The sequence below is a fragment of the Lipophrys pholis genome, assembly GCF_963383615.2.
Source record: "Lipophrys pholis genome assembly, chromosome: 21".
In the NCBI taxonomy this organism is placed as follows: Eukaryota; Metazoa; Chordata; class Actinopteri; order Blenniiformes; family Blenniidae; genus Lipophrys; species Lipophrys pholis.
Genome location: NC_137649.1, coordinates 24,847,627 through 24,860,765, shown reverse-complemented (window position 1 = coordinate 24,860,765; position 13,139 = coordinate 24,847,627). Strand labels below are relative to the sequence as shown.

The 13,139-nt window shown below is 43.6% G+C and overlaps 1 protein-coding gene across 1 annotated transcript in view; it reads right to left on the bottom strand.

Moving 5' to 3' along the window:
• Positions 1-8,553: 8,553 nt before the first annotated feature.
• Positions 8,554-13,139, bottom strand: part of tbc1d32 (TBC1 domain family, member 32) — a 65,474-nt gene continuing 60,888 nt past the window's right edge. Inside the window, exon 34 of the mRNA XM_080490180.1 lies at positions 8,554-9,074. Coding sequence (XP_080346306.1) covers positions 8,955-9,074 — 120 coding nt within the window. The 3' untranslated portion in view covers positions 8,554-8,954. The remainder of the gene's footprint in view (positions 9,075-13,139) is intronic.

Sequence of the window (13,139 nt, the reverse complement as noted above, 5' to 3'; positions counted from 1 at the left end):
TAGTGTCTCAACAAACTGGAGCAAAGATTTAAACTGACTGTTAGAGGAGGAAGATGCGCTATAATCTGATGTTAGAGGAGGAAGATGCTCTATAATCTGATGTTAGAGGAGGAAGATGCTCTATAATCTGATGTTCGCTACGATTATTACTAATGGTTCAGAATATTCTCCCTACCTCTTTACGGTGACTGTCAAAATAAAACCACCAAGTTGGATTGCTATTACGGTGACTTTCAAAATAAAAGTACCAAGTCCAGGAGAATCTGGACAGGGAGTCGTGACGCCACGGAGGAAACTTTGTGCAGTACTACTAGTTACTACCAACATGTACAGTCGTAGTGTTTTCGCCTCTTCCACAGACGTCGGAGCGTCAAAATCAAACTACCAAATTCATTTGTTATTATGGTGACTGTCAAAATAAAAGAGCAGTGTTTCTGCTTTCTGCACACAGAAACAGTTTGTAGCCACTAACTCATATTTCACACAAACCCTGGCTGCACTCAGTTAAACCACCATTGGACTCGTTACCTGATCTTGGTTCACCTGATTGGTTCACCTGATTGGTTCACCTGATTGGTTCACCTGATTGGTTCAGCTGATTGGTTCACCTGATTGGTTCACCTGATTGGTTCAGCTTATTGGTTCAGCTTATTGGTTCACCTGATTGGTTCACCTGATTGGTTCACCTGATTGGTTCAGCTGATTGGTTCACCTGATTGGTTCACCTGATTGGTTCACCTGATAGGTTCCCCTGATTGGTTCACCTGATAGGTTCACCTGATTGGTTCAGCTTATTGGTTCCCCTGATAGGTTCCCCTGATTGGTTCACCTGATTGGTTCAGCTTATTGGTTCAGCTTATTGGTTCCCCTGATAGGTTCCCCTGATGGGTTCCCCTGATGGGCTCCCCTGATGGGTTCCCCTGATGGGTTCCCCTGATTGGTTCCCCTGATAGGTTCCCCTGATAGGTTCCCCTGATTGGTTCCCCTGATGGGTTCCCCTGATGGGTTCCCCTGATAGGTTCCCCTGATGGGTTCCCCTGATAGGTTCCCCTGTTGGAGCCTTTAAGGGTGGGAAATGTTCTGGATTCATATTTTATCGTTCTCTAACATTTCTATGTGTTTTTGACGTTTTGTGTTTTACAGCAGCCTTGTTTGGTGAAAATGGCAGTTTTGTTTGATTCTGTTCCAGAATTTGAAATATGTGGAAGTTCTTGGAAGAAAATGTTTTTTTGTCTTGTCTCGTGTCGTTAAACGTCAACATCGCCCCCTGGTGTCCCACAATGATTTTACACCCACCTTCTTTAAGTCTCCAGGCTTATTCATATTTTGGGGCATTTATTTTGGGAAAAAAACACATTTTATCTTTGATATATTATTTTATATATTTCATTCAATATATCTTAATGGGATTTTGATGTTCTTCTCCTCTCCTGCGCTGCACTTCACTGAAAATGTCACTAATGGCTGGCATTTGAATTTTTCTTCTTTCCTTTTGAAACAGTTGGAAAGACGTGACAGTCAGAGTGAGCGGAGGTACGCCGTTTCTCTTATCATGAAAGTAACAGGAAGTAGTGTGTTTAGATCAGAACTGGACGTCATTCGTTTGTAAAGCACAGCCACACTTTCTTTCATAGACTTTAATTAATCAGCAAACTTTTCTTTTACATTCGATCATATGAGGACGAAAACTAACGTAAAGTAATGATAAAGAGGAAACTTGGATTTATTTCTACTGCAAATTATTTGGCACCTGCCAAGATTTAAAATCTTACTTTTAGACATGATAGATATTTGGCTTGTTTTAAAAGACATTTACTTATTTTTAGACCTTGATTTTACAGTATAAAATGTGTAAATCTAGATATAGAAATCTTATTTCAACATCAAGTAAAATGAACTTTCTGCATAAGCGGATACTTTAAATATTTATATCATCTATTTGGGCAAAACGTTTTGTTTACACAACATGTACAGTGAAAAGGTTTTTTTTTTTTTTGCATTTTTATTTCAGAAAAGTGTTTCCATGGCAACGCTGTGAGAAGGATGTCCGTTTCCACTGAGACCGCGGAAACAGTGAAAACTGAATAAAACTACCAAGTTGGATTGTTATTACGGTGACTGTCAAAATAAAAGTACCAAGACCAGGAGAATATGGACTTTGTTCTGATTGGCTCTGCTGAGCATGTGCAGAGGAACTGGTTACTACCAACCTGGTGACCTGGACCACAGTTTTGTAAAAGTTGCATTTTATCCCCTTTCCATGGAGACAGAGCATTATTTTAAAAAGTTGGGACTTCGCTCATTACCATGGAGACGGAGTCAGAGCGTTTTCACAAAGTAACATTTTGTCAAAAAGTCAATTTAAGGTTCAAAGATGAAAACAATGTTTGTGACGATCAGAAACAAAAGTTAGTCTGAGACCTGAAACACGACAGTTTTTACACTGCGAAAGAGATTTGCTCAAATATAAGATAAAAAGACAAAATTTGAGAGGAAAATTTCTTCAAACTAAAGCAATGATGATCCCAGCATTAAGTAAATATTGTAGATTTAAGATGGTACTGTAAAAAGAAGGACTAAAAACGAGTAAATAACTTTTTAAACAAGTGAAATAATCCATCGTGTCTAAAAATAAGATTTGTAATTTGCAGCGTCACATATTGTTTGTTTGCAGACGCAAATTCCAAAATATCCAGCTGTGCATTGGTTAAAAGTATTTAGTCTTCGTCACAGTAAAGATGAAGGGTTGTCAATATTCAGAAGCCGGCGCCTGGCGAGCTAACATGCTACCATGCTAACATGCTAACATGCTAACCTGTCGGTTTCATTAAGGAACGACGTCTCCGAACAACAAAAGTGTTTTTTTCTGGAGTTTCTGCAAATACAAGCTGGAAACAGTGAGAAGGAGCCGAATGTAAAACAAGAGACTGAAAGAAATGAGATGAAACGTTGATGAGACAAGAAACAGAAACCCTCCAGAGGCTGCAGAGGAAAATAGTTCGAATAAAAGGAATCGGTGAGGCTGACAGAGGAGCTGAGGAGGAACTGGAGTGAGATGAAAAGCCTGTAAAGATAAAAACACGCCGCCGATCAGGAGGTGAAAGTTCCTCGGCGCCGCCAGCGGAGCGAGGCGTGTCCTCGCCGCCGCCTCATCTCCATAATTACCCACAATTATCTGCTCCAAATTGCTCAGTCGTCAATCTGAGGAGTTCATAATCAAGATCAACGGCACAACAAACCATTAAACGGCGAGGTCGTGGTTAAAGCGCCGCCCCTCCCCCACCCCGAGGTGGAGGCGGCTCCAGCGCTGACAACCTGGATCACAGCGCTAATTGAAATAAACAGACGATTACGGAGAAATTAACGCCGAGATTGTTTCGGAGCAATAAAAGGTGGAGGTCAAACCAAGATGGAGACAGACGAGGCGGGCGCAGCTTTTATACAAACTACTGAAATGAGAGAATTTGTTAATGCTAATTGATCTCACACCTGGTTTCTCTATTCTAATCATAGTAACTGACACAAAAAACAAATAACGGCACAATTCCAGAGAGAAAATCTGAACATATCTAAATTGAATCTATTCGTCCATGTCCAGATGTGACTGTTGGTAATTCTGGTCCAGAACCTTCGCTGGATTTGTTCCTCAGCTCTGGCCTTAATGCTTCCAGCTCATCATTAGCCTTGGTAGTTTTACCGTTGTAGCTTTCTGTTGTCATACAGTGACATCTAGTGGCTACAGATGGTATGCACTGGTACAGTTTGAGATATAAGCCACTTCTGAATAATATAACCGGCCAAACTACTGAAAAATCTCTGACTTATAGTCTGGGAAATACGGTAACATGTTGTCTAAATTCCCTTGCTGTTGAAAAGGAACTACCGTATTTCCCAGACTATAAGTCACATCTGTCAAAAATGTGTCAATAAAGGATTTTTCTTTGTGACTGAATAAAGTTAATATAAGTTCTTCACTATAAGAAGAATTTTGATGTTTAACCCTGTGCAGCATTTAGAAAAACTCCCTTTGGTGGCGTTCGTGGCTGTTTTCATCCACTAACTTTGACAGCTGTAAAAATATATCAGAAGAAAATTTTCCAATTTTTTTTTGCATAAATCAGTTAATCAACCTCAGTCCTGATCAAAACTACCAAACATTTAAAATAAAAATTTATTAATTAAAATGAACCCTTTAAATGCAGATTAGGTGATGCAGATGAGGTCACTGATTTTGGGAGGGAAAAGTACAAAATTACCTATTTTCAATAAAATAAAATAAGTGAAATGTATTACACGTTATCACAGTCTTGGATGTGTCAAACATTAGTTATATAATTGACTTTGAAGCATATTTAGTTTTTGTGCAACATCAAATAAAAAATTAAAAAACTCCCTTCGTGGCTGTTTTCATCCACTAACATTGATGCTGTAAAAATACATCCCATAAATATTTTTTCGCATAAATCTGTTAATTAACCTCAATCCTGATCAAAACTAGCAAGTATTAAAATATTTATTTTTAAATTAACCCTTTAAATGCCCATTTAGAAAATAAAGGCACAGATATTGGAAAGAATACACAAAATGATCTATTTTCAAAATAAATGTGATCTGACATCAGAATTGTTTTAAATGTTACCACAGTCTTGGATGTGTCAAAGATTTGTTATGTAATTAACTTTGAAGTATATTTAAATTTTGTGCAACATCAGATTCAGATAAAACACTTCCTTTGGTAGCGCTGGAGGCTGTTTTCATCCACTAACTTTACAGCTGTAAAAATATATCGGATAATTTAAATCTTTATTTTATTTTTGGTAGTTCTGATTAAGACCCAGAGTGATGAACAGATTTATGCAAAAAAATTTGAAAGAAATATTTTCCAATATATTTTACAGCTGTAAAGTTAGTGAATGAAAACAGCCTCCAAAGGGAGTAAATTTGCCGACAGGGTATTATTGACCTAGTGAAAATTTTAAAATCTTATTTTTAAATTGTGTGTAAAACTAAGCTTCCTCAGCAAAGATCATGCCATTTGAGTCAATACAGTGAAAGTTAAGGTGAAATTAAGTGGAAAAAGTGACCCCTAGTGGACGTGTTTGGCCTGTTGGGTTCGGTTCTCCCAGACTCCCAGTCCATAAGCTCCTGCGTTCAGAAGAAGGATTTAGAAGTGGGAATAATTCAACGTATTTATTTAAATCAAACGCATGCACAGGGAGAGCATGCAAACTCCACAGCAGTCTGGGTTTTCTGGCTGTAACTAACCACGGAATGCTGTCGTTTATATTCGGTAAATAATTAGCGATTGCAGTGAAAAGTATGGACAGAAGTGTCGGCAGTAGTGAAGCCGAACGGCGTTTCACTGGCAGCCAAAGCCGAGGAGATTCAATCGATGGCAGTCAGCAGCCTCTGTTCTCTAATCCCAAACTGATTATCAAGCAGACAGCATGAGCAGAAAGCAAAGTCCAGACCGGCACAAGAAAGAAGAGTTCTTTCAATTATCACAAAGTTTAGGTTGAAGTACATACGATTGAGGTAATTCCACTGTCATACTTTGGGTGGCAGTAGTGAGACACATTTCCACATACGAGTTGTAAGTTGATCTAATATCTATTGCTAATTGCTCTTCATGGAGAGGGGACGGCGCCCGCCCCCAGGACGCCCCCAGGACGCCCCCAGGCCGCCCCCAGGACGCCCCCAGGACGCCCCCAGGCCGCCCCCAGGATGCCCCCAGGACGCCCCCAGGATGCCCCCAGGATGCCCCCAGGATGCCCCCAGGATGCCCCCAGGACGCCCCCAGGATGCCCCCAGGCCACCCCCAGGCCGCCCCCAGGATGCCCCCAGGCCGCCCCCAGGCTGCTGCCAGGATGCCCCCAGGCCGCCCCCAGGACGCCGCCAGATCCCATCCTCCACTACTCCAACGGTGGATGGGGAGGGGGTACCATACCCCAGCCCCCCCAGCAGCGCCATGCCCTGGACCGGGGTGAGACCACAGTGGGTGGTGCTGGGGGGAGCCCCATCCTCCACCCCCCCACCCAGCGTCAGGATATCTCAGCTCAGTGTTCGGTTTAGTCGCGACTTTAAAGAAATAAGTTGAGAAAAATCAGTTTTCTTTGACGTCTCTGCAATGTTGCTGGAGTTTGGACCCGACTGGGTCAGGAAGGCCTCATGTTTCACACCCTGGAACAGAATTTAGTCTGAAGCTGCTCGTGATTCACTTTGTTCATCGTGGAACTGAAACCTGAAGGTGAATCCTGATCCGACGCTTCATGTTTACAGCCAAAGTTCCTCCTGAAGAACAAAGATCGATCACGTTGCCAGATAAATGTTGAACATTTGATCTGCTCTGACTGTAGGACCCCTCCCCCACTAAGCCCCGCCCCTCCCCCACTAAGCCCCGCCCCCGGTAAACATAGTGACTGCGGGGGCAGAGACGGCTGAATGGGACAGGATGGTCCATTATTCAGGCCTCGGTGTGTCAGAATGAGACGACAGGGGAGACGACAGGAGAGACGACAGGAGAGACGACAGGAGAGACGACAGGAGAGACGACAGGAGAGATGACAGGAGAGACGACAGGAGAGACGACAGGGGAGACGACAGGAGAGACGACAGGAGAGACGACAGGAGGCCAGATAAGGCCCAGTTTACTAATGAGGGTTGATCACGGCCGTTCAGAAGCTGCTCATGAATCTTTCATACCCAGACGAGCAGCGAGCAGCGAGCGGCGAGCAGCGAGGCTGTCGCAGTCCTCTGTGTCCTGGCAGTGTGTGTGTGTGCGTGTGCGTGTGCGTGTGCGTGTGCGTGCGTGCGTGCGTGCGTGCGTGCGTGCGTGTGTGTGTGTGTGTGTGTGTGTTAGCGTGCCGTCATTGCGCCACACCGTCATTAAAAGCAGATCATTGCAGCAGAACTGTTTTTATTCATTCTTGTTTAAAAGCTCCGGCTCATTTCGAGCTCCTAGATTTACCAAATGTACCAAAGAAGAATGATTCTGTTGCTGGAAATGTAAAAGGATGCAGATGGTTACCGTATTATCAGGAATACAAGTCAGTACAGTACAAAAAACATTCCTATTGGTGGAAATGTAAACAAAAGCTACAGTATATTTATCTTATTATTTAGAATATGAGTTTTTACACATCTTTACGTCACATGAGCTGGTATGCACCATGTATCTGAGTCACTTTTTAATAGTATAGGTTAGACGACTAGCAGAACTATAGAAAAAGTTGTGATGTATAGTCTAGGAAATACAGTAAAATGAGGTAGAAATCCCCCCACTGTTGTAAATGATCTCACTTATCCAGCAGCTTTTCACTGACAACAGCCCCGGAGCACTTTGCAGAGTTCCTCGGGGCTGTTTGGGGTTCAGTGTCTTGCCCAAGGACACTTTGGCATGTAGAGATGGGAATCAAACCTGAAACCTTCCGATTGGGAGACGACTGCTCTACCAACAGAGCTATAAAGCAACTCCTGTGGTTGTCAGACTCGCCTGTCAACAAATGCATCGTGAAAAAAGCCAAAAGAACAGAGTGAGATTATTCCTCCATGTCCAGATGTTGATCATCCTGACCCGGCAGCTGCGGGTCCAGAACCTTCGGGGAATTTGTCCCTCACCTCCAGATGTTGTGCTTTTAGCCTTTAGCTCATGATTAGCATTCTCGGTTTTCTTTGTCACTGAAACATTTTCTTTTTCTTTTTCTTTTTCTTCTCCTTCTTTTCTGTTTTCATTTGAGTTTCTGCGGTGGAGGTTTTCTGTGGTACTGTAGCAGCGTTCTGTCGTCATACAGTGACATCCAGTGGTCACAGGTGGTACTTTCTAGTGTATTTTTATAAAAAAGTTACTTCTTTATTTAAGATGCCTGACATGTCTGGAAACTAAAAGCAAACAAAGTGGATAAGTCTTAAAAATCTGGTCCAATAGAAGTGATGGACTTCCTGTGTTGCTCCAAACAGAAGACACTGAGGCTCCTTGGGTTTTTGTTATTTCTATCTTGTGCAACGTCGTCTGATAATGTTCTTATTCCACAAAGAAATGAAAGTCAAACTTCCAGAAGACGCCAACTTGAATCAACATTGAGGCTGCGCTTCACAACGTACCCCACCGGCAGGTGGTTCTAATGATATGGCTGGCTGCAGCACGTTGCTTCCTGACATTTCCGCTCATTTACAAATAAACTGGGACTGTTTCTATTGACTCTTTGTTTGTCCCATCATATGAGCCCAAATACTCAAAGAAGAAAGTATTTGTCCAACATACAGTTTTTCAAACACTTGAAGAATCCCTGAAACTTCAACTGTAGGAAGAAAGAACCACTGGACCACATCCACAGTTTGATCTTATGATAAACAGCTTATTTACTCGATAATTACATCTATTTACAGAATGACTGAAGAAACAGACTAAACTCATTAATCACATCGAGCTTCTTCATTCCCGTTCAGATTCTCGAGTCGCTGCCACAAAGCATAGAAACTAAAGAAATGATTTTTCTTTAATTATTTCTTTATTTTAATGATTTTGGATAGGATTTTATTTTGTTAATATCAGGGAGGTCTTTGCATCTTGTCAACAACTGTTGTTACTGTAAAATCATTAGTTTCCAGAATTCAGAGAATTTCATGAAAAACAAATCTATGCAGCAGCTGAAATAAATAAATATTAATAGAATTAATAGTTGTTCAACATTAATAGGGATTTTTTTTAATTAAACATCCAAATACATCAAAGACAGAAAAATGAACAGAATCCTGGAAAAAAGATCTCATTTTGAATTTTCATTTGGTCAATTTCTGTCAGTTTCCTGAAAATCAAACTAAAACTAAGTGAAGGATTTTTAAGTAACCAATAGTTAGTTAGTTAGTTTCCCCAGGACTGGTTTTACACTCTTCTATACTGACAGAAGAACCTCCACAATCAGAGGAGTGATGGAGGGTGTGGGGGGCGTGGCCTCCTACTGCGCCCGGCTCAGGATGCTCTGCATGTCGGTCAGGACGACGCTCCGGTAGCGGCGCTCCAGGTCCTCCATGAACTCCAGGTAGTGGCCCAGCCTGAAGCCCCGGATGGGCTCCTCCTGCGGAACACAAGGACCCTCGGCGTTAGAACATGAACGTCTGACGGGTCGGAGACGACGGCGTCTCCATGGAAACACGGAGAAAAGCTAAAAGAGCTGGAAGGTCCAACGGCTGTTTTTCATTCAAGTCAAGAATTTGGAGTCTCTTTATACAACAACGACCAATGAAAACGCAACTTTATGAAAACGGCTTCCAAGGTGGAACTTTTGGAAAATGCTTGGGCTCCGTCGCCACGGAGACCAGGGAACATAACACTTTGTGGACGCTGGAGCGCAGAAGGTGGAAGTGCTGCTTCTGGTCTTCTGCACATGCTCAGTAGAGCCAATCAGAAGAAAGTTTCCTCTGTGATGTCAGGACTCCCAGTTTGTATTCTCCTGGACTTGGTACTTTTATTTTGACAGTCACCGACACAATGACGGCAGTAAGACTCGACAGGACCGGCCAGACAGGCTCATTCCTTTATTGCAGTTGATGTGTACGTTATGGTCCGGTTCAAACCATCAGGTAGGGGGCGCTGCTGAGCACACTGGGTTTTCTCTTGGTTCAACATGTATTTCATGTTTTATTAGGTTCTGAATGCATCAAGTGCAACAAAAAGAGAGATTCAGTCCATTTCAAAGTGATTGGAATGACATTTTGTGCCCTTTAGGTGGAACGCCTGTGACGGAGGCCCCCTGCTGTGCAGCACCGAACACTGGCCCTTTAAATCCTCAAACACTGAGGAATGTACTTCTGGAAATATCTTAGTGTCAACGTGTGCTATGAATAAAGACATTATTATTATTATTTACTTTTCTTCTGTTCAGAAGGATTTTTTTTACCTTTAATTCGGTTCAATTGAACTTTATCTTTCGTCAAAATACTTCGAAATACCTCGGAATACTTCGAAATACCTCACAGAGAAAAACCAACAAATCCACATGAACAAGGAGAGGAAGAAAGAGACCTGCAGAACCAGACGTGCAGAACCAGACCTGCAGAACTAAGCCAGCAGAACCAGACCTGCAGAACCAGACCTGCAGAACTAAGCCAGCAGAACCAGACCAGCAGAACCAGACCCGAGCCCAGCAGCGCCTGCTCTTCCAGCTCGTCTCCTCTACATTCTGCTTGTTTTCTCCTCCGAGGGTTTCAAGTGAAAAGGAAAACTCTGGTTCCGTTTTGGGTTCTGGAAACACGACCACCGTGAGCACAGCCACTGAACACACAACTTTTTGAAAATGTTCCATCTCCGTGGAAACGGGTTTTTCGAAAACGTTTGGAAAACAGATGTTTTGCCCCACCTAGTGGTCAGTTATGGAGATAACGTGCCGTCCAACAAGGTGATGATGAATGGAGCTTCATCATGTCACTCACTTCACATTCTTTGAGTGTCATGAGGCTTTTCTAGAAACGTTTCTCTTGTTGGAACTATTTCACATTCTGTTCTCTCTCTCCATCCTCAGTTTCTTTTTTTGTTCCTTACCTGTTATAGTCTGCTGATAAATACGGTAAACACACACATCCTACATTTCTACAAGAAAGAAGAAACGAGCTCCCAGTCCTGTTTCCAGCTCAGTTGGGGGGACGCGTCCCTGCCTGACCCACAGGGTCAGAGGTCACGGAGGATGTGGTGAAGCTAATAAAGACACAAAGCTCTTGTACTGTTGTACGTGAAGCTGTAGCATGAATCACCGTCAGCGTCTGAATTATAAAGCTACGAAAGCCGGACTGCTTCTGGGACGATGAATAATCCTGAAGAACCATCAGAACCATCAGAACCGGCGGAGTTTATTCCCTTCAGCCCGGCCAGCAGAGCTCCGTGGTGGGAACCAGCTGGAGGAGTGTTTCCGGCCCGTGGTCCTGTCCCAGTTTGGGAGGATGAAATGAACATGAGACGTTAATGTGCCTCATTGGGATTCTTCACTAATCTGAGGGGCCGTCCACACGCTTCACCTTCACAGCGCCCCTAAAGGCCCGGCAGATGTACTGCATGCCCTGAAGCCTCGTGCTGAGCCGTGGTCATAGTGACGTGTGGACGGAGTTCTGATTTGAACCTCGGGGAGAAAAAGAGGCTTTTGTCTGGTGAGGATGAGGTCTTAGATTAACACACATTGATCCAGGAGAAATAAAAGCAGCTGGCGCAGGTGATGGAGAGAGCATCAACACATTTCAACCATCAGCACTTCTGACATCATTAAGTCCTAATTAATGTTAATTACTGAGGATTTCAGTTTTCTGAAGCATGTCCTCTTCAGATGAACTGATGGATTATTAATTAGAATAATCTGAAGCGTGAAAAGTTTATTAAGAAATATTATGGTCAGCGACTCGTGAAGGGAAGTCATCTGTTTTTAGCCAAAGGTCTGGATTAATACTTCACATACTACAATGAATACAGTATTGAGTATCGATCCACAACTATCGTGTTCTTAACGCAATATAAACAAAAATAAGACTAAACCGGGATTTTCTTCTGTGGAAATTCAGGAAATGACAGGATTTTAAAAATTATCAGAAAAAGTAGAATTTCTCTCAATTAATTCACAAAAAAACTCAAAGAGTGTGTGAGAGGTTACCAGTGAGATTACCGGAGTGTGTGAGGTTACCAGTGAGGTTACCGGAGTGTGTGAGGTTACCAGTGAGGTTACCAGAGTGTGTGTGAGGTTACCAGAGTGTGTGAGGTTACCAGTGTGTGTGAGGTTACCAGAGTGTGTGTGAGGTTACCAGAGTGTGTGTGAGGTTACCAGAGTGTGTGAGGTTACCAGAGTGTGTGAGGTTACCAGAGTGTGTGTGAGGTTACCAGAGTGTGTGTGAGGTTACCAGAGTGTGTGAGGTTACCGGAGTGTGTGTGAGGTTACCAGAGTGTGTGTGAGGTTACCAGAGTGTGTGAGGTTACCAGTGAGGTTACCGGAGTGTGTGAGGTTACCAGTGAGGTTACCAGAGTGTGTGTGAGGTTACCAGAGTGTGTGAGGTTACCAGAGTGTGTGAGGTTACCGGAGTGTGTGTGAGGTTACCAGAGTGTGTGTGAGGTTACCAGAGTGTGTGAGGTTACCGGAGTGTGTGTGAGGTTACCAGAGTGTGTGTGAGGTTACCAGAGTGTGTGAGGTTACCGGAGTGTGTGTGAGGTTACCAGAGTGTGTGAGGTTACCAGTGAGGTTACCGGAGTGTATGAGGTTACCAGTGAGGTTACCAGAGTGTGTGTGAGGTTACCAGAGTGTGTGAGGTTACCAGTGAGGTTACCAGAGTGTGTGTGAGGTTACCAGAGTGTGTGAGGTTACCAGAGTGTGTGAGGTTACCGGAGTGTGTGTGAGGTTACCAGAGTGTGTGTGAGGTTACCAGAGTGTGTGAGGTTACCGGAGTGTGTGTGAGGTTACCAGAGTGTGTGAGGTTACCAGAGTGTGTGAGGTTACCAGAGTGTGTGTGAGGTTACCAGAGTGTGTGTGAGGTTACCAGAGTGTGTGAGGTTACCGGAGTGTGTGTGAGGTTACCAGAGTGTGTGTGAGGTTACCAGTGAGGTTACCGGAGTGTGTGAGGTTACCAGTGAGGTTACCAGAGTGTGTGTGAGGTTACCAGAGTGTGTGAGGTTACCAGTGAGGTTACCAGAGTGTGTGTGAGGTTACCAGAGTGTGTGAGGTTACCAGAGTGTGTGAGGTTACCGGAGTGTGTGTGAGGTTACCAGAGTGTGTGTGAGGTTACCAGAGTGTGTGAGGTTACCGGAGTGTGTGTGAGGTTACCAGAGTGTGTGTGAGGTTACCAGAGTGTGTGAGGTTACCAGAGTGTGTGTGAGGTTACCAGAGTGTGTGAGGTTACCGGAGTGTGTGTGAGGTTACCAGAGTGTGTGAGGTTACCAGTGAGGTTACCGGAGTGTGTGAGGTTACCAGTGAGGTTACCAGAGTGTGTGTGAGGTTACCAGAGTGTGTGAGGTTACCAGTGAGGTTACCAGAGTGTGTGTGAGGTTACCAGAGTGTGTGTGAGGTTACCAGAGTGTGTGAGGTTACCGGAGTGTGTGTGAGGTTACCAGTGAGGTTACCAGAGTGTGTGAGGTTACCAGAGTGTGTGAGGTTACCAGAGTGTGTGAGGTTACC